Source organism: Lontra canadensis, unplaced genomic scaffold, assembly GCF_010015895.1.
Source record: "Lontra canadensis isolate GAN:19392208 unplaced genomic scaffold, GSC_riverotter_1.0 scaffold25, whole genome shotgun sequence".
In the NCBI taxonomy this organism is placed as follows: Eukaryota; Metazoa; Chordata; class Mammalia; order Carnivora; family Mustelidae; genus Lontra; species Lontra canadensis.
The window spans coordinates 11635745-11653666 of NW_022631019.1; the positions used below are offsets into that span (position 1 = coordinate 11635745).

Genomic DNA, 17922 nt, shown 5'->3' on the forward strand with positions numbered 1-17922 from the left:
CACTCAGAAACACAGATACAAGCGCCGCGCGTGCGCTGTAGACCCGGAGTGAGCCCCAGCTGCCTACCGCAGTAGCTAAGGCCTCTGCCTACGGCTTTCGGCTGGCCTCCACCTTTCCAGGCTGTGTGACCTTGCGCAAGTCACCTAACTCTCTGGGCCTCCTTTCTTAACCTACGCGATGGCAGTGACATCCACGATGCCCGCCTCATAGAGTTGTGAGCCTCACGTGAGGGAAAACATAAAACACTTGGGACAGCACCTGACGTGGCTTGATAAACACTAAAGAAGGAAGACACACCCGCGCAGAGACTCACAGACTCCGACATGTGCGTGGACAAGGGGAGCCTCTGCAGTGAGGCATGGGAGGCGTCTGAAACGCCAGAGGGAGAGCCGAGGGATAGCCCAGCTCCCAGAAGCCTCGCAGCATGACTGCGGGTACCCCTGCACAAGTGGGATGGATGGAGGCCCTGACAGGCACGGACACTTTGTCCCTGTATGCAGTGTGGAGCACACTGCCCTGTTCTGACAGGTGCAGACACAGTGTCCCCTAACCTGGGGTTGGTGGCTTCTGGACTAAGGACTTCCAAAGGCCGACTGTGAATCCAAGACCCCAGGGTCTGGGGCAAATCAGGGAAGGATCATATTAGGGCCAGGATAGGACTGGCCCTATTCATTATCCATCCAGTGTGACATGCGCCATGCCAGGCACTGTTCTAGGAGCTGAGAACAGGACAGTGAATGGGACAGACACCATGAGCAGCCAAAGGCAGGCAGAGAAAACTCCAGCAATAATAACCTGTCATGGAAAGGGCTGGAAGGAGCCAGAACTTCGATGGGGGGGTAATGGTGCAGGATAGACTCCAGAAGGGAAAGCAGGGAAGGCCTTGACAGTACCAGATACATGGCAGGAACGCATGCAGACATTTGCTAAAGGAGCAAACGCTGACAGCACTTTCTGATGGGTGGCATGTGGAGTGCAGGAGTGTGGCATTGGAGACGCTCCCGGGGGTCTGTTTATTTATTTATTTTTTAAGATTTTATTTATTTATTTGACAGAGAGATCACAAATAGAGAGGCAGGCACAGAGAAAGAGGGAGAAGCAATTTCCCTGCTGAGCAGAGAGCCCGATGTGGGGCTCGATCCCAGGACCCTGAGATCATGACCTGAGCCAAAGGCAGAGGCTTAACCCACTGAGCCACCCAGGCGCCCCCAGGGTTCTATTTTGAGTGGGGTCGGTGGGGGGGAGGGACAGGGGGACAGTGGAGCCGCTTGCTGAGCTCGGGCAGGCTCCTGGCCCTGCAGCTCGACCACTGGAGGTGTGGCTGGCTTCACTCCGTTGAGAAGTGCTGTGTCATCTGCTGATGAGATTCGTAGTGTGGGCAGGTGACTTCTCCGAGTCCCCATGTCCTCCTTCAGAGCCCAGCCTCACGCCTGATGGACCTCTTGCCTGGGGAACCCAGACCCCCCACAGCAAGCAGAATGGCTGGGTTCAGAGAAATGGCTCGCTAGGATGGCCTTGCCAAGAGGCAGTGTGGTACGGGGACTGGAGCTGGACTGTGGCCCCAGAGACCTGGGTTACGATGCGCATCGGGTGCTTTTTAGCTGGACGAGCTTTAAAAAGTCACTTTCCCTCACTGAGCCCCTCTCCTGCTGTGGAAAACGGAAGCCGTTCAGAGGGCGGAAGGAGATAGCAGGTGCTTGGGGAAAGCTGGTCGCTTTCTCTAGCTCCTGGTGCTGGGCTGGATGCTTCATAAAACAAGGGTCTCAGAGATCGCCTTGCCAGATTGGTCCCCTGGGCTGGACTTTGAAGAGGCTCCGCCCTCTAAGCCATCTGGGAAGGAGCCGCACCTGCTGCCCCGCCTGTTGCCTTGACCTGCAGGAGGACAGAGGAAGCTTCTTTCCAAACCACAGAGGATGTGGAAGGTCCTGCCGTCTGCTGGGTTTACCTTTGGGGAAGTGGCTCTCACAGTGTGGTCCTCTGAGTGGTCTGTGGGTTGGGCTCTAGTCACATGTGGGTCAGAGCCCATCAAGGAATTTTCCTTGCAAGTGGCGGCTCCCTTGGGGGCCCCCCAGAGAAGGACATAAAATATGCCTGGTCCAAGTGGCCAAAGGTTTGACAAGTCACTAGTGTGAACCTGTTTTTTCTGGAGCATTGCCTTACTTCTCCATTTCGCCAGTTTCACTAGATTTTTGCAACAAAAGTGGATTTTCTCTTCTAGAAACAAACCCCATGACAGGATGATGCCTGTCTGGACACAAAAAGGGGGGGGTTTCACAATTTGTCTTATAGTCTCCTGGGCAAGGAGAAGGACCTGAGAAAATTTGGGTGTTGGGGTCTGTTGCAGCACTCTGAGCGGTCAGTGTGACCCCAGAAACGAGCGCCCAAAAAAACCATCCTCTAGACAGGAGTTCCCTCACTCTGGCCGGAAGTCCTGGGTGGTTCCTGTGACCCTGAGGGGGCCTTCCACGCCATGGGGATTCAAGACAAATCCACTCAATTGTGTTTCTGGAGCATTTGCTCTACCGCAGGCTAGATGCTGTCCCATTTGTCTTTATTTTCTTTGGAAATTAATATGTTAAGTATTTATTTAAAATTTCTTTTTCAAGTTTTTTGAGGTATAAAGGATTGTCTTCCCTGAGTTCACATATCTATCAGCTCACATATTTACTTTTCGGAGGGGGGGTTGAGAACTCACATTTATTATTTTCATTTGGAATTGAGCCACAGTTCTTTTTTTTTTTTTTTTTAAAGATTTTATTTATTTATTTGCCAGAGAGAGAGATCACAAGTAGGCAGAGAGGCAGGTGGGGGTGTTGGGGGGAAGCAGGCTCCCTGCTGAGCAGAGAGCCTGATGCGGGGCTTGATCCCAGGACCCTGAGATCACGACCTGAGCTGAAGGCAGAGGCTTAACCCACTGAGCCACCCAGGCACCCCTGAACCACAATTCTGAGCGGTGAATGCTATTAATTCCCATTTTATAGATAGGAAAACAGAGGCACAGAAGTTCAAGTTGCCCAAAGACCAGGGAAGAAAAGATGGCTGGGTCCCGTCTTAGAGAAATTTGAGGAATTCCACAATATTACTTTTGTGAATGAAGGCACATTGACTGGACACGGTCGGGGCCACGGAAGTAGCATAAGGGACAAAATACCCTTTGTCTGCTCAACTATGAAGTTTTTATTAGAAAAGTCTTTGTGACTGTTGAGATGGAATGTTTGCCCAAAATCCAGGGAAAGATTAAATAAGCAGTAAGTGCAACCATGGGTGGGTCACTGAGACGTGGTGACAGTGGCCGGCAGTCATGTATTTGCCAGGTGCAGAAGAAGACCAGCGGTGGCAGCTCCCAGGACAGGACACTGCCTCGTCCCCGGAGCCAGTGGCGCAGAGCTGGCATTCCAAGCCATGACTTCATGCACGAGAAAAACCCTTTTTTCTCTATCCAACAAGGCACGAGAAGTAAAGTCAAATCATATGTGGATCCAAGAACTGGGACCTTCCCAGGGCCGATAGAGGTGGACAGAGTGTGAGCGGGCGTGGAAGGTGTGGGGACTGCTGGGGTCTTTAGATTCCCACTTCCTGAGGACGGGGTACCATGTAGTCTTCCAGGGCTGGTCAAGAATTTGAGATTGGACACTTCAGGGCAAAGACCCTGTTCTGAATTTCTCATGAATCAGTGTCCGCTCCTTTTTAAGTTGGTGACTTGGGCTCCTCGGTGGCAGGGAACACATATTACTCATCTCTACCCCTAGCACCTAAACTCTCCTAATAATGGAGACGAGTCCTGCTGAGCTGTCCCTTCTCAAAGCCAGAAACGCTCATTAAGGTTCATCCTGGATGAGTCAGACATTTATCTTAGCTGCCTGCCTCGCAATGGCAACGCCAAGAGGCCTTTGTTTCTCTGCTGATCTCACTGCTGTGGGTGAAAAGAGCCACTGTGGAGTGCTCCCGAGGGAGAGGAGGGTTGGTCACCGTGCACCTGCGCCAGAGCTTTGAATCTGGGGTTCGAAAGGCTCAAGCGGAATTTAAATCACACACACAGGTAGATCTTTATTAACATCAAAGAGGCCCTCTGTTATCGTGGGGTGAAAACAGAAGGCTGCTGTGATTCACAACAGCTAAAAGACGTGGAAGCAACCCAAGTGTCTACTGCGGGATGGATGAGTCCACAAAATGTGGGGTCTACACCCAAGGGAGGATTCTTCAGCCTGAAAAAGCAAGTTCAGGGGCACCTGGCTGGCTCATTTGGTGGGACATGCGACTTTTACTTTTTAATATTTTATTTATTTATTTGACAGAGAGAGACACAGTGAGGGAGGAACACAAAAGAGAGAGAGTAGCAGACTTCCCGCTGAGCAGAGAGCCCCATGTGGGGCTCGATCCCAGCACCCTGGGATCAGGGCCTGAGCTGAAGGCAGACACTTAACGACTGAGCCACCCAGGCCCCCACGGACATGTGACTCTTCATCTCAGGGTTGTGGGCTTAAGCCCCACGGTGGTGTAGAGATCATTTATTTTTTGCTTTTAGAGTATGCACAGGGTTGGGGGCGGGTTGGGGAGGGGCAGAGGGAGAGGGAGCGAGGATCCTCAGTGCCCCCTACTCAGCACAAAGCCCAAGGCAGGTCTTGATCCCATGACCGGGGCTGAAATCTAGTGTTGGATGCTTCATGGACTGAGCCACCCAGGTGCTCCTTAAAAATAAAAACTTAAAAAACAAAAAAAGGTTGGGGCACCTGGGTGGCTCAGTGGGTTAAAGCCTCTGCCTTCGGCTCGGGTCATGGTCTCGGGGTCCTGGGATCGAGCCCCGTGTAGGTCTCTCTGCTCAGCGGGGAGCCTGCTTCCCTCTCTCTCTCTCTCTGCCTGCCTCTCTGCCTACTTGTGATCTCTGTCAAATAAACAAATAAAATCTTAAAAAAAAAAAAAAAAAGAAAAGTGGTTCTGACAATAGGCTACAACACAGAGGAACCCTGAGAATTTTATGCTAAGTGAAGTGTTTACCAAAGAGGAAATACTGCCGGGCCGCCCTCTCAGGAGGGAGCCGTCAGTCCTGCAAACAGAAGTAGAAGGGTGGTGGCCGGGGTGGGGCAGTCGTTTCATGGGGACGAGTTTTGCAGGACACAGAGGTCCAGACGGTGGGGGCGGCTACACAATGATGCGAATGTACGTCCTGCCGCTAATAGAGCACTTAACGATGGCTGAGGATGTACATTTGCTACATGGATGTGACTGCAGTAAAGGAGGAAAAATGGGAAGCGGACAGGTTAGATCACACCCCGCTTTTTTCCCTAAGATTTTAAGATTTTATTGAGAGAGACGGAGTGCATGTGCCAGGGGTGGGGGGGGAGGTGGGTGTGGGGGAGGGAGAGAATCCCAAGCAGATGCCACACTCAGCCCGACACCGGGCTCGATCTCACGACTCTGCGATCATGACCCGAGTTCCACGCTTAACTGAGCCACCCAGTTGCCCCATATCACACCCTGATTTGGAAGGGAAAGCTTTCTGTGTGCCCATTTGTCAGGACATAAAGGTCTGGGAGGAAATACAACCATCAGCGGGGGTGGGTGGGCTGTTCGGAGGGCCTTTCACTTCTGCCCTGATGCACTTTTGCCCTGTCTGGCTTTTAGTGAGCGTTGCGGCCTCGGTGGTAAAGCCAAGTGCTGGGAACCCGAGCTTGCCGGGAGAGACCCCTGGAGGTCCGCCGTGGAACTCCAGGTCACAGCTGACCTGGTCACTGCTCCGTGTTGGGAGGCAGCCAACCTCGCATCGGTAATTCTACAAGAGCCAACAGTGAGCGTGCAGGAAAGTCTGTTCCCGCAGCCATGGGTGAGGCGGCCAGGCACCACCCTCCCCGTACAGACGGACACACGGCGAGACTGGAGGAGGAACCCACCCAAGGGTGTGGAGTGGGGAAGGGGCAAAGGGAACCCCCTGCTCGTTCCCCTGTGCAGACAGGCCCCGCCCCACGCCCCAGGGCTCAGCGCAGGCGCCGGCCCCTCTCCGAGGACAGGGACTCTTCCTTCTGGCACCCGTGCATTCCTCTTCAGGGAGTAAAAGGAACAGGCTTGCTTTTTTGTTAATAAAGTAGAATAACATTTATTTATTTCTTAAAATCTTTATTATACATGCTGTATTCATGGAAAACCAAGACCTCCGAAGGGACTCAGATTGGAGATACAGCACGTCTAGCCGAGCTGGCTGTCGTGCTGAGTGTGGGAACAGTTACACGGACGCCTTCTTCCCCTTATAGGTGGCCATCATTTTCTTGATTTCAGCAATAGCTTTGCCTGGATTCAGCCCCTTGAGAAAAGAGAAGAGAACTGATATCACCAGGTCAGCGAGGCCAGCGCCTTGGGCAAACCCCCCAGTGGGACAGGGACAAAGCAAGGCGGATGCGAACAGCACCCTTCCAAAAGCCAGGGAGTTGGGCTCAGGGCTCTCCCGCCTCCACCTGCACTGGCCTCCTGGCAGTGAGAGCCTTGCCCAGGGCCGACCCCCCCCCACCCCCCCCCGCCTCCTGCCGTGTGCACACACATCCAGGAGAGGGCGGCTCTTCCACGGCCATGGCCGGTGTCCCAAGCAGCCAGCCGCCCTTGGATCCTTACACATTCCCCAGGGCACACACGCGCCCTCCTGGGTGACCCAAGCCTCGTGGGTGGCCCCTCCCAAGCGCCATCGGCAGTCTGGCCCGCACTGGTTCTGCAGGAAGCACCACAATGAAACCCTGCGCAGACCTGCCGACCGCCTACAGGTAGGCAGACACGTGAAGATGTGAAAAACGAGACAAGGGCTCCTCTGAAGAGTGCTGCGTTCTAGCAGGACAGCTCTAATCCTGACACTTAAGTGTGTGGGAAGAGGCCCAGAAGACGGCTCGTGAAGACCTGAGCAGGAAGCAAAGTCTGTCGCCTCTAACACCCAGGAACTGGCCAAGGACATGTGGCCATGCCCTCTGAGGGGCAAGAAATTCAGGGCCGAGTTTGTACGCACACATATTGTCAACAAGCACGCAGAGAAGACTGAGCAAGGAGGGGACATTTGTAACAACTTTCTCCCTGGTGCCAAGTGCCCAGCTCTGCCTGAGACCAAGCCAGCTCGGCCCCCTGGTCCTGCCCAGATTTCCCCCCAGGCCTGGCCCTGAGGACCCCCTGCCCACAGACTCCCCAGGGCCTGATGCCCTATGGTCAGGCCTAGCCACCCCATCCTGGGCTATGTGGCTGTTGCTGTGTGCCCTGCGGTCCCCGCACAAGGCCACCGCCCCCTTCTGCCTGCTATGGTGTGGTCCCGCGCACCAGGATGCCTTCCGCGGAGACCCGCAGGCTGATGTGGACTCCGTGACCTGGAGGCTCCAGACGGTGGGGAGCTTTCGTACGCAGTCTACTCTCCCTCACTCCCGGCACAGTCTATACTGGTGACTGCCTCATCCCACCCAGCTGGGAAGCTTTTGTCTGTGCAACTCAACTGCAAAAAAAAGCACTTTTGTGGTGGGAAAAAAAAAGTGCATGGAAAGGAGGAAAAAAGAAAAAGAAACAAGAGATCTTCAGAGAGAAAGGGAGAGAGGACACTCTTCAAAGACGGATACAGAATGGTCTCCCAAGGAAATTAAGGGGAAAAGGCAGTGTGAGACGGAACAGGAGCGGCGTGTTTGTGCACAGCATGGAAACTGCAAGGGCCTCCGTGGCGCCCCTGCCCACCCCCGTTTACCGCAGGACCTGGGGGGTCTGTGCCCACCAGCACACCTGGGGCAGCAGGAAGAACCGGGTCAGGGAGTCTGGGGGGCTCTCCCGGCCCTGCCCCAACAGCGACCTCAGCAAGTGGCTGGCAGCCCACCCCCTGTGCCCGGGGCTCAGCGTCCCCAGCTGTGGAAGGGACCCTTCCAGCTCACACAACCCGGGCCTCGTCTAGTCCCTCAGGTCACGAAGGGCCTCTGTTCCTGTCTGCTGCAAAGGTTAGGAGCCCAGATGGGGCTCCCGTGTGCGGGCCCAGCTACTAACGGCTCACGCGTGCCAGGCTGAAGCCTGTGCTCTCCCTCACCGGGGGGGCCCCCAGGCCCCACTGCTGGCCGGACATGAGAAGCACCGTGAGACAGAGGGCCCTGGAAACAGTCTCCAGGCAAAAAAGCAGGGAATTACCCAGTCTCATTTCCTGTTTAAGCTATGCTATCTCCCCCCACCTCCTTTTTAAAAACTCCCAACTGGGTACCCTGGAGTTTTCCATCTTGCTGCCTGTTCCCTCGCTGCCTCTCTCAGGGACCCCGCTCTGCCCACAGTCTCTGCTCAAACGGTAGCCGTGTCCTGAGCCGCGTGGCCCTGGGCGCTCCCTGCCCACTGAGCAGACCAGGGTCGGCACCTGAGCGGAGGCCACAGCGGGCCATCCTGCTGGCATGCAGGCCCCACAGGCAGGCTGAGAGATGGGCAGTGGCGGGAGCCAAAGGTCAAAGGGAGCGCAAGAAGGGGGAGGATAAGCAGGATTGGGGAAAGTGTGGAGAGGAGCCCTGACCGAGGGACACCGGGGACAAAGGGGCTCCTGTGAGAGCACAGCATGTTGGCAACAGCGTTGTGAGCGGAGACCCTGCGACACGGAGCCGGGATCCAGTCCCCACAGCTACCCGCCTTCTGCCACCTCTCGAGGCTCCTGAGTCAGGGAGAGCGAGGACAGGTTCCTGCTTGTGGATTCCTGGGGCACGCGGACTCCTCTAGGCCCGTGTGTGCCCCGCAAGGAAACCTTTCTCCGGAGGGGGAGGGCCCGAGCCAGTCTGGTCCTCAAAGCTCAGCTCATCCGGGGAGACCTGGTTCTCCAGCCCCTCTCCCGGAGCCCTGCAGGCAGGGCTGGGGACCGCGTACCTTGGGGCACGTCCTGGTGCAGTTCATGATGGTGTGGCAGCGGTACAGGGAAAACGGGTCCTGCAGCTTGGCCAGGCGCTCCTCCGTGAAGTCGTCCCTCGAGTCAATCATCCAGCGGTAGGCCTGGGGAGCCGGGGGCCGATGAGCCATGCTGGCATCCCAACCGGCCCGCTCAGAGCCCCGGGGGAGCAGCAGAAAGGGAGTCCCTCAGCTGAGAGGCCTGTCTCTGCTCTGTGGTTCCTGCCATCTGTCTGGGAGAGTCCCTCCTCGAGAACCACTCTCTACTACGGTGCCCCCTCCTCAGGGCACAGCACCCCGGGTACCCTGGTGCTTCATCACGTCATCAGGCATCGTCTCATTATCTCAAGGTGCTCACTGGCTTCCTGCCCGGATTCTGAGCGCGGGAAGGCAGGGACGGTGTCACATGACTCTGTCTTCACAGCACCAACCTAGGTCTTCTAGTAGACCCATGACTTAGGAGATCTGTCAGGAGACCGTATGTCTCCTGGATGGACTCTTGGTCTATCTGCCCCGGGGCCTGGCTCGCAACGGCCGAAGGCAGCCCGGGCTGCTCGCGCAGTGAAGCGAGGGCTGCTTGTCCCCCCGCAACTCACTGCGTTGGGGGGGGGGCAGAGGCCCACCGTGCACACGCCTCATTATTCGATGTTTTCTGTGGACGGACATCAATACTGCTAATACAGTCACACAGCTTGTAACTTCCCTTTTTGTGGGAGGATGAGAAATGAGAACTTGCTTTTTGGAATTGGGAGTCTGTGAAAAGCACTGACCACAGATTGCAAAAGCACAGCTTTCTGGGAACGAAGGCAGTTTCTTTGCAGTGAACTATACGCGTTCGCACGTGCACGGAAAAGCAGTGCTGCCTTCTTGCCAAATAACCCCGAAGCCCAGGACTCCAGGCTTTCATTAGCCTGGAAACCAGTTCCAGCCTTAGAGCTGGCAAGCTGCCCCTCCAAGAAATGGCTTTCCCCTGCTCGCATGTCAGACACCCCCGTCCGAGGGCGCTGGGTGGCCCCCGACAGATGCGGTGTGCGGGGGGCGGTGGGCGAGTGGGTAGACAAACGCCAGCTGCACAGGGGATACGTTTAAACACCTGCAAGGCCTATTTTATCAAAAAGCACGCCAGCACCCTTTGGGGTGGCCCGCAGCACACAGAATGAGGTATTTTGCAGGCAAAGATTTACTGAAAGCCAAGTGAAGACGGTCCTGGTTGTACTGGATGCCCGCTGGAACGCCTGGTTTCCAACAATATACTGTCCTCTTGGACTTCCTTTTTTTTTTTTTTTTTTTTTTTTTTTTTTTTATTGGGGGTGGGGGGGGGGGGAGGGAGAGAACACACAGGAGGGGCAGAGGGAGAGAAGCAGACTCCACCCCTGCGTGGAGCCCGAGGCAGGGCTGGCTCTCGGGACCCTGAGGTCAGGACCTGAGCTGAAGCCGAGCGTCAGCCGCTCCGGCGGCTGCGCCAGCCCGACGCCCGGGGCCACCTCAGCGTCAAGTGCCCGTAGGGCAGCGAGGGAGCGCCTTACCTGCATGAGAACCGCAGGTCCCAGGTACTTGTCTCCGTTCCACCAGTAGCTGGGGCAGCTCGTGCTGCAGCAGGCACAGAGGATGCACTCGTACAGCCCGTCCTGCGTGCGGGGGAAGGGCAGTCAGGACGCGCACCAGACGGCCACGTCTCCAGGTGACGGGTCGTGATGCTGGGGTCGAGGCGCGAACAAAGCGCCCGCCTGTGTGAGTTTCCCTGGCAAAGTCTTAGGGGTGGCTTGCGGAGATTATCAAGTTCATGGAAAATGTCTTGGAATTAAATATACATGTCTGCTGGGTTAGAACCCAGAGCTGGCACTTACCCTCTAATAAACACTAACCTCTCAATCGTCTAAAAAAACCATGAAAAACCAACCAACCCACCCCAAATACCCTACCACCGAGAATGCTCGCTAGGAGCAATGAGCAAGGACCTGCATACTGGGCCACTGAGGAGTCTACCCTGGTCTCTGCCTGGGCTGGCAACGGGGACGATATCTTAAATAAGCCCCCTGTGCCAACTCACTTTCCCTCATTTGATCATCCCAACAACCCTATGCTACGGCCTGAGGACTACTGGAGTCGCAGACAGATTAAGTCATTGGTCCAGGGTCGCAGAGCTGCAAGCAGCCAGGTTTGCAGGATGGGACCCAGGCGGTCCGACTCTGAAATACCTCCTTGCACTTGAACCCCGCCATGCTGACTCAATTTGTCCAGCCAGTTCTAAAAAACCAGGCTTTCTAATTTTGTGAAAACCAGAAACTGATTAAAAGCAGCACGACAGAGTACAGTGACGTCTGACTGTAACAGATGACACAGAGTTGACAGTCACGACTGTAACCACGAGTCTTTAACAAAATCTCTGTTCTCAGAGAGCATGTGGGAACGCACACTTCCCCACTGGTCTAGAAAGCACAGGGTGCCAGGCTTAAGAGCCTTCAAGATAGTCATGTTCTTTGGTCCACTTACAGAAAAACCTATTAACAAGAAAAGGAACTCACATTTTTGGCCAGAACTTGAAAGATCAAGATGTTTATCCAGCCTTATTCGTAACAGTGAACAACTGGAGAGAATTTCATTGTGCAACAGTAGGTGGACGTTACATAATGCACAGTGCATTCAACTGAAGTAGCACAAAGCAATGTTTGGGCAAATGCTTATGAAGAATTCGTAAGAACATGGGAAAATGCTCACAGTGACAAAAGTGAAGGCAGGACACAAAGGCGTATTTACATTTGATCCCATCTACAGAAAAATGTAATGTAGCATATAAAAGAAAAAAACAAAAGTAGTTGTCCATGGACATTATCCTTGGGTGCTGGAATATTACAGATTATTTATATTTAAAAATAGTTACTTGTATTTTCTAATCACCCACAGCGACCATTATGGCTTTTAAAACTGTGAGAAAAAGCTATGCTCAGCATACTCATTTAAGGAAGTGAAAAATGCTTAACAAATTTTTGGTATTTAAAGGTGTAAACTTGGATCATGTAGAAAACGCGCTCAGGGAGACTCTTTGTGCCTTAGTACCGCGCACCCAACAGGCGGTTCCTAGCTGGGGTTGCCTACCGGAGGAATGCAGGAGGGTGAGGTGGCCCAGAGAGACCAGTTCCAAGCCGGCCCTGCGGCCCTGCACAGTCACACCCTCTGTGCGAGTCAGGATTGCTGGGCAGAGCGCTGTCCTGAGGACAAGGGACTCCCGACACAGGAGAAAGCTGCCTGCGCCGCACCGCTCTACCCAGAGCGCCAGGCCCTCACACGAGGACTGTCCTGTCTTAATTCCATAGGGAAGAGGAGAGGGCCTCAACCATCTGACGTCTAGAAGGTACAGGGCGTTTACTCATCCACGTGCCTAATACGTACCGATAAGTAACCCGCGCCAGGGCCTTGGGACTCAGGAAGGAGTAAGACCCCGCCGCCACCCCGGAGGAACGCGGGACGCACAGACATGCTGTCCTCTTGGCCCCGTGCAGTCACACTGTCCATACTGTTGGGACCCATCTGTTGGGTCTCCCTCCCACCGCTCCCTCCCCACAAGGACACTGGAAGTGCTAGGACTGCAGGTGCAAACGGAGGGCTGGAGAATCGGACCAAAAACTGGAGAATGTTCACTGTAAGACGCCAAGAGAGTGACAGGCTGTCACCGCCCCACCCAGCAATCCCCCGGACCCTTGGCATTAGGAAAGAACGGCAAGGTTCCAGTGCCCGACTGGCGGCCACCTGTAACACAGGCTGGGAGCACGACTGCCAGGGGCCAGCTCGTGTCTGACGTGGCCACTCTGTTAAAGAGCAGCTCTGACAGAGCTGTTGCCTTGGCAAGACCCAATCATTTGCATACAGGTTTCCCCTGAAACAACCATCCTGCAACATGGTAATCATCTGCCCTTCCAGGCAGGGCAGCTGTGCGCCAGATCCCTGGTCCACGGGGGGGGCTCTTGTGGGATCACATGACCCCCCGGCCCTGAGAGGACGGTGTCTCCTCGGACAGATGCTCTTGCAGTTCCTTTCAGAACACACTCCGCAAATGGTCTGCAGCGTCCCGTGCTGCTACTCCCCACCCCATCTCCCCAAGCCATGCTTCCTAGCAAGGCAAGACAATAAGTGGGGATTAATGACCAGTTTCTCACGATCTTCTATGGACTGTAGATACTGCTGCTTGCCCTCCTGGGACTCGTCCTTCTTCTTCAAATAAGGCTCGATGGATTTGTACTGAGCGTAGAAGTTGCTCAGGTCCTGAGGTTAAGAGGAAGACGACAAAAGAAGGTCAGAGTCTACTATCACTCCCCAGCTTTCGTATTCACCCTGTTTCTGGGACGCGGCCCATTTCCCCATCCCACACCAGCAGAGGTCTCTCTGCCCCTGGCGAGGACCCACGCGAAGATGACCGGAGGAGAAACAGTCACAGGCGTTATTCGCTTCTGGGCAATCTCTCCTCCACCCACTCGGGAAACCCTGCAATCCCGCAGCCCTGTCGGGGAAGGTGCTCACACACGGGGAGGCAGAGACTGAAGTACGTGTAACAACCGGTACCTTCCCCGCTGGTATTTTCCACATGAATTCTTTGTAGTTAACGGCCAAATTCTTGATTCCAGGACTGTTCCAGCTCTAAAATCCTATGCCTTGTTATTCCCCAACAATCCTCTCCAATGAGAGGCTGGAGAATCTTCTAGGCCTGTTTACCTTGTACCATTCAAATTCCTTCGTGAAACTCCGGAGGAAAGCCTGCCCTAGAGAATGGTAACACATCTCTCCCTCACGCACACCTCCTTCCTTCTCCCCCCAAAATAAAAAGTGGGGTGGGGACAGTGGGGGAGAGAGTGGGATGGGGGGAGGCAGAAACTCACGGGAACAAGGTCCTTTATCACATACATATGCGGAAGAGGGTAGATTTTTGAGACTTTGCTGAGGTTGGTGTCGATCCTCCGGGTACAAGCCAGAGTGTTGCCTCCGTTGATGTTCATGGCACAAGAGCCACAGATGCCTGAGAGAGAGAACGCATTTAGCACTTCCTCACCCAAGGCCCATCAGTCCAGCTTCAAACTCTTTTTCTGGAGTGTCATTTCCCTACTATCAGGAGCAGTGGCCAAGGAGCCCCGTGGCGTTTTCCTTCTCCATCTTACCGCTTGGAATACAGATCTAATGACTGTAGCTCCAAATGCTATTTTGTGACCAGGAGGCAACCCATCTGTGGAATCTACATGCTGCAGGCGGCACTGGAGACAGAAGGGGCCCGGGGCACTGTGGGCATCATGGACTTCCCATGCCAGTCCTCATGCATTTTTGGAAATAAATCAGCACCCCAACCCCTTTTTAAAAAGCCCCTGTTATTGGTCCTCAAACTGTGACAGGCTGGACCCACAAGGAAATTGACCCTGTGCTGGTCATCTTCCAGCTGAGGCCTGGACACAGATAACCCACACACAACCCTTACTCTATCGTCCCCACTGAACTAGCAGCACAGGGGCTGCCCTGGGGACACGACACCCACATAGACCGCCTGAACACTGCCTTGCCAGGGAGAAGAATGAACTCACGTGTAAGAAAAGCAAACCGGGGCGCCTGGGTGGCTCAGTGGGTTAAGCCTCTGCCTTCGGCTCAGGTCATGATCCCAGCGTCCTGGGATCGAGCCCCGCATCGGGGTCTCTGCTCTGCAGGGAACCTGCCTCCACCTCTCTCTCTGCCTGCCTCTCTGCCTGCCTCTCTGCCTACTTGTGATCTCTGTCTGCCAAATAAATAAATAAAATCTTAAAAAAAAAAAAAAAAAAAAAAAAAAAAGAAAAGCAAACCAAGCAAAAATAAGGTGCTGACCAAAGACCCTGAAAATGACACTTTCCTTGCCGTGTATGGGAAGTGCCTTGGTATTTCAGAGTTTAAAGAGGACCAAGCAATCTGAACCCACTTTTCGGAAGCTGTTTTTTCAGAAATGTTATTACTTGTGAGACCTGCACTGGGCTGTCACTTTAGGAAGACCACCCCCTCTTCTTCTGTAAATCTTTTTTTTTTTTCTTTTAAAGATTTTACTTATTTGAGAGAGAGATAGAGGGAGAGCACAGAGGGAGAGTGAGAAGCAGATGCCCCGCTGAGCAGGGAGCCCCGATGTGGGGTTCGACCCCAGGACCCTAAGATTGTGACCTGAGCTGGCAGACGCTTAACCGACTGAGCCACCCAGAAGCCCTCCTGTAAATCTTAGTATAAGCGTGTAAGAGACAACAAAGACCCATCATAAGCAAATACTCCTAAAGTTTCCCAGGAGACTGAATGCTATCAAAATATTTACGTGTGCCCAGCATCCAACCAGAGAAGTATGTTCTTGTAAGAAATCAAATACAATTTAAAAAATAAATCCAGTGAGGGGCGCCTGGGTGGCTCAGTGGGTTAAAGCCTCTGCCTTCAGCTCCGGTCATGATCCCAGGGTCCTGGGATCGAGCCCCACACGGGGCTCTCTGCTCAGCAGGGAGCCTGCTTCCTCCTCTCTCTCTCAGCCTGCCTCTCTGACTACTTATGATCTCGATCTGTCAAATAAATAAATAAAATCTTAAAAAAAAAAAAAAAAAATCCAGTGAGTCTTCTCCGAAAAAGGCTCCCTGGAAATTCTCTTAACAGTCAATGAGGGAATAAAAAGGAGCGGCAATCGGTATCATTCTGCCTAATACTTTTTTGTCCAGATGGGTCACATCCTATGTTCTCGGCTCTGAAAAAGTCTTATGGGGAAAGGTTACTGAAAAGCATCTCTATTTCCTACGTTGCCAGGACGTACATGGGAAGGCTGGTATTTAATTACAGCAGAGCGTTCCCTAACAGCAGGACTCAGCACGACTATCATACTATCTGTCAGCGTTTGGTACACTAACTCCCATCCTCTACAATTAGCTGAATCAAAGCAGATGTCTTGGCAGGACTGAAATACTTGAAATGTATAGCAGAACACAGGCAAAAAGTGACGGGCCAAGAGCTATAGTGATTTTTCCCTTTCTGGAAGGTCATTTCAGGAAGAAGCTTCCCACTGGTCGTGGCTCAAGCGACCCTGTTTGGGTTTGATCCCAGGTTTTCCAAGCCTGGAGAGCAGCAGAGTGTACCGCCTGAGCGCAATTCCGGAATCTGACAACTCTGGCTGACTCCTGGCTCCTCACTATCTGCGTGTTTTTTGGAGTCCCTTAACCTCCCTGGGCCTAAATGCTAATAGTGCCGGTCTAGCCCTGTCCAGTGCACAGAACAGAGCCTGGTACACTGACGGGGCTCTAGGGCCATCAGGACCTGTTAGCCCTTGTGCCATCCCTCTGCGATTGTTGCTACGTCCGAGCACAGCTGAAGGATTATTTACGAGTTTTCTTAAAATCAACTCATTTTTACTTAAACTTTTAAATTTTACTTTAAACTTTTAAAAAACCAGGTCACTGTTCCATGGTCATTAGTAATTATATTTTTCTAACACGTCACCTAAATACACAGCTATTATCATGAAAAACGCAGGTGTGAACACTGCCTGAACTCAGCTCCTGTGGCGCCAGCAGCACACCGTGGGAAACTCTGTTCCCACCCAGAACGGTCCTCCTGAGTAGCTGCTCTATACACATGGAACACGTAATGCTGGGAGCCTGGGAGGGTGCACTGTACCCCAACTAGAAACTCTCCACTGTCTCCTCTCACCGCCCCCCTCCCGTGAATGAACTCCGCAGGGGTGCCCAGGTGGCTGCCAGCAGGCGGGAGCAGCTTGTCCCCAAAGTGTGTGGCAGCTCACGGGGATGACAAAGGCAGTAACCACGTGACATAAAGCTCCGGATGGGAAGGAAATTCAGAAACCGTAACCCATACAACACTTGGAATTTTTGGTGCATTTACCCAAGGAAAGGGGAAGTGCGATGTCCAGCAAGGTCCCCTGGCGGAAGGCTGCTAGCTGGTCGTGGCAGGCCCCGGAACCAGAGCCTAAGCTTCTGAAGCCTAACAAGGAAGGAAATGCTTACCTTCTCTACATGATCTTCGGAAGGTCAAGGTAGAATCAATTTCATTCTTAATCTTGATTAAAGCATCCAACACCATAGGACCACATCTGCCCAGAAACAAGAGAACACCCCAGTTGTACTGACGCAAGTTCAAGGTCCCTGCCTCAGTACAGTATGATCTGAGATGCTACACACGGTAGATGCTCTTCTCATCCATTTGGTTTTCTCAGGAAACACTCAATTTTTTCACGCTTTTTTGTGTATTCTTTTGCATTTTCAGCACGGCGGAGTCACACCGCCTATGCATTTCTAGGAAAAGAAAAGCTACAGGAGACAGTCTCCCACTCGACAGCACTGCGAGTGTCCACCTGCATGGGGGCAGTGAGCGGGGGGTGGGGAGAAGGGCCACAGTACCTGTGCCTGGACGCTGCGGAGCAGGCCTGGCGCCTGGGAGCCCGGGCAGTGTCCAGGCTTGGACACTCACCAGGTTCTCAGCAAACCCCTTCCTCCTCAGCTCCCCACCTACAAAGCAGAGAGCAGCAGCTACATCTCACAGGACTACGACAGGTGAACTGACCCGGGAGGAAGATGAGGCAGGGAGCGCCTGCCCCATTTGCTCAGTTTAAGCACGACTGTTATCCTGTAGTGTGCAGTTCTGTGGAATGGCTCAAGTTCTCTGAGCCTGCTTCTTATCTGTAAAATGGAACTGATCTTTATGTCACAGGCTTGTTAGAAAAAACTAAAAAGCTGCACTTTTCATGGTCGCTGGCACACAGACCAGTGCTCAACAAACCCATTTCTGGCCGCTGCCCTGTGTACTTCCCAAGGCATGGCATTTAAAAACACACGCCCCCTTCCCCAAACAGCCTTCAGCATGACCCAGACTTTTCCCTAGCTTTACTGGTATCATGGCCAAGGTGCGGATTTAAGGTGTTTAGCAGGACAGTGTGGCACAGAACCGGGCGTCTCTGTTGTGAAATGATCACCAGGATGAGATTAGCTACCGGGCTGTTAGCCGTCTATCAGCAATGCGCAAATACCCCACCGCCCTAGCCCTGTCTTTGCTAAGATCGGGAACTGTGACCTTAACAACCTCTGATA

At 53.5% G+C, this 17922-nt stretch overlaps 1 protein-coding gene across 1 annotated transcript in view; it reads right to left on the bottom strand.

Moving 5' to 3' along the window:
* Nucleotides 1-6076: 6076 nt before the first annotated feature.
* The window catches only part of SDHB (succinate dehydrogenase complex iron sulfur subunit B), a 29518-nt gene continuing 17672 nt past the window's right edge, over nt 6077-17922 (bottom strand). The window contains exons 3-8 of the mRNA XM_032863558.1: nt 16843-16928; nt 13726-13862; nt 12998-13114; nt 10381-10482; nt 8837-8959; nt 6077-6296 (exon numbers count right to left, since the gene is read on the bottom strand). Of these exons, the coding sequence (XP_032719449.1) occupies nt 6219-6296; nt 8837-8959; nt 10381-10482; nt 12998-13114; nt 13726-13862; nt 16843-16928 (643 nt within the window). The 3' untranslated portion in view covers nt 6077-6218. The remainder of the gene's footprint in view (nt 6297-8836; nt 8960-10380; nt 10483-12997; nt 13115-13725; nt 13863-16842; nt 16929-17922) is intronic.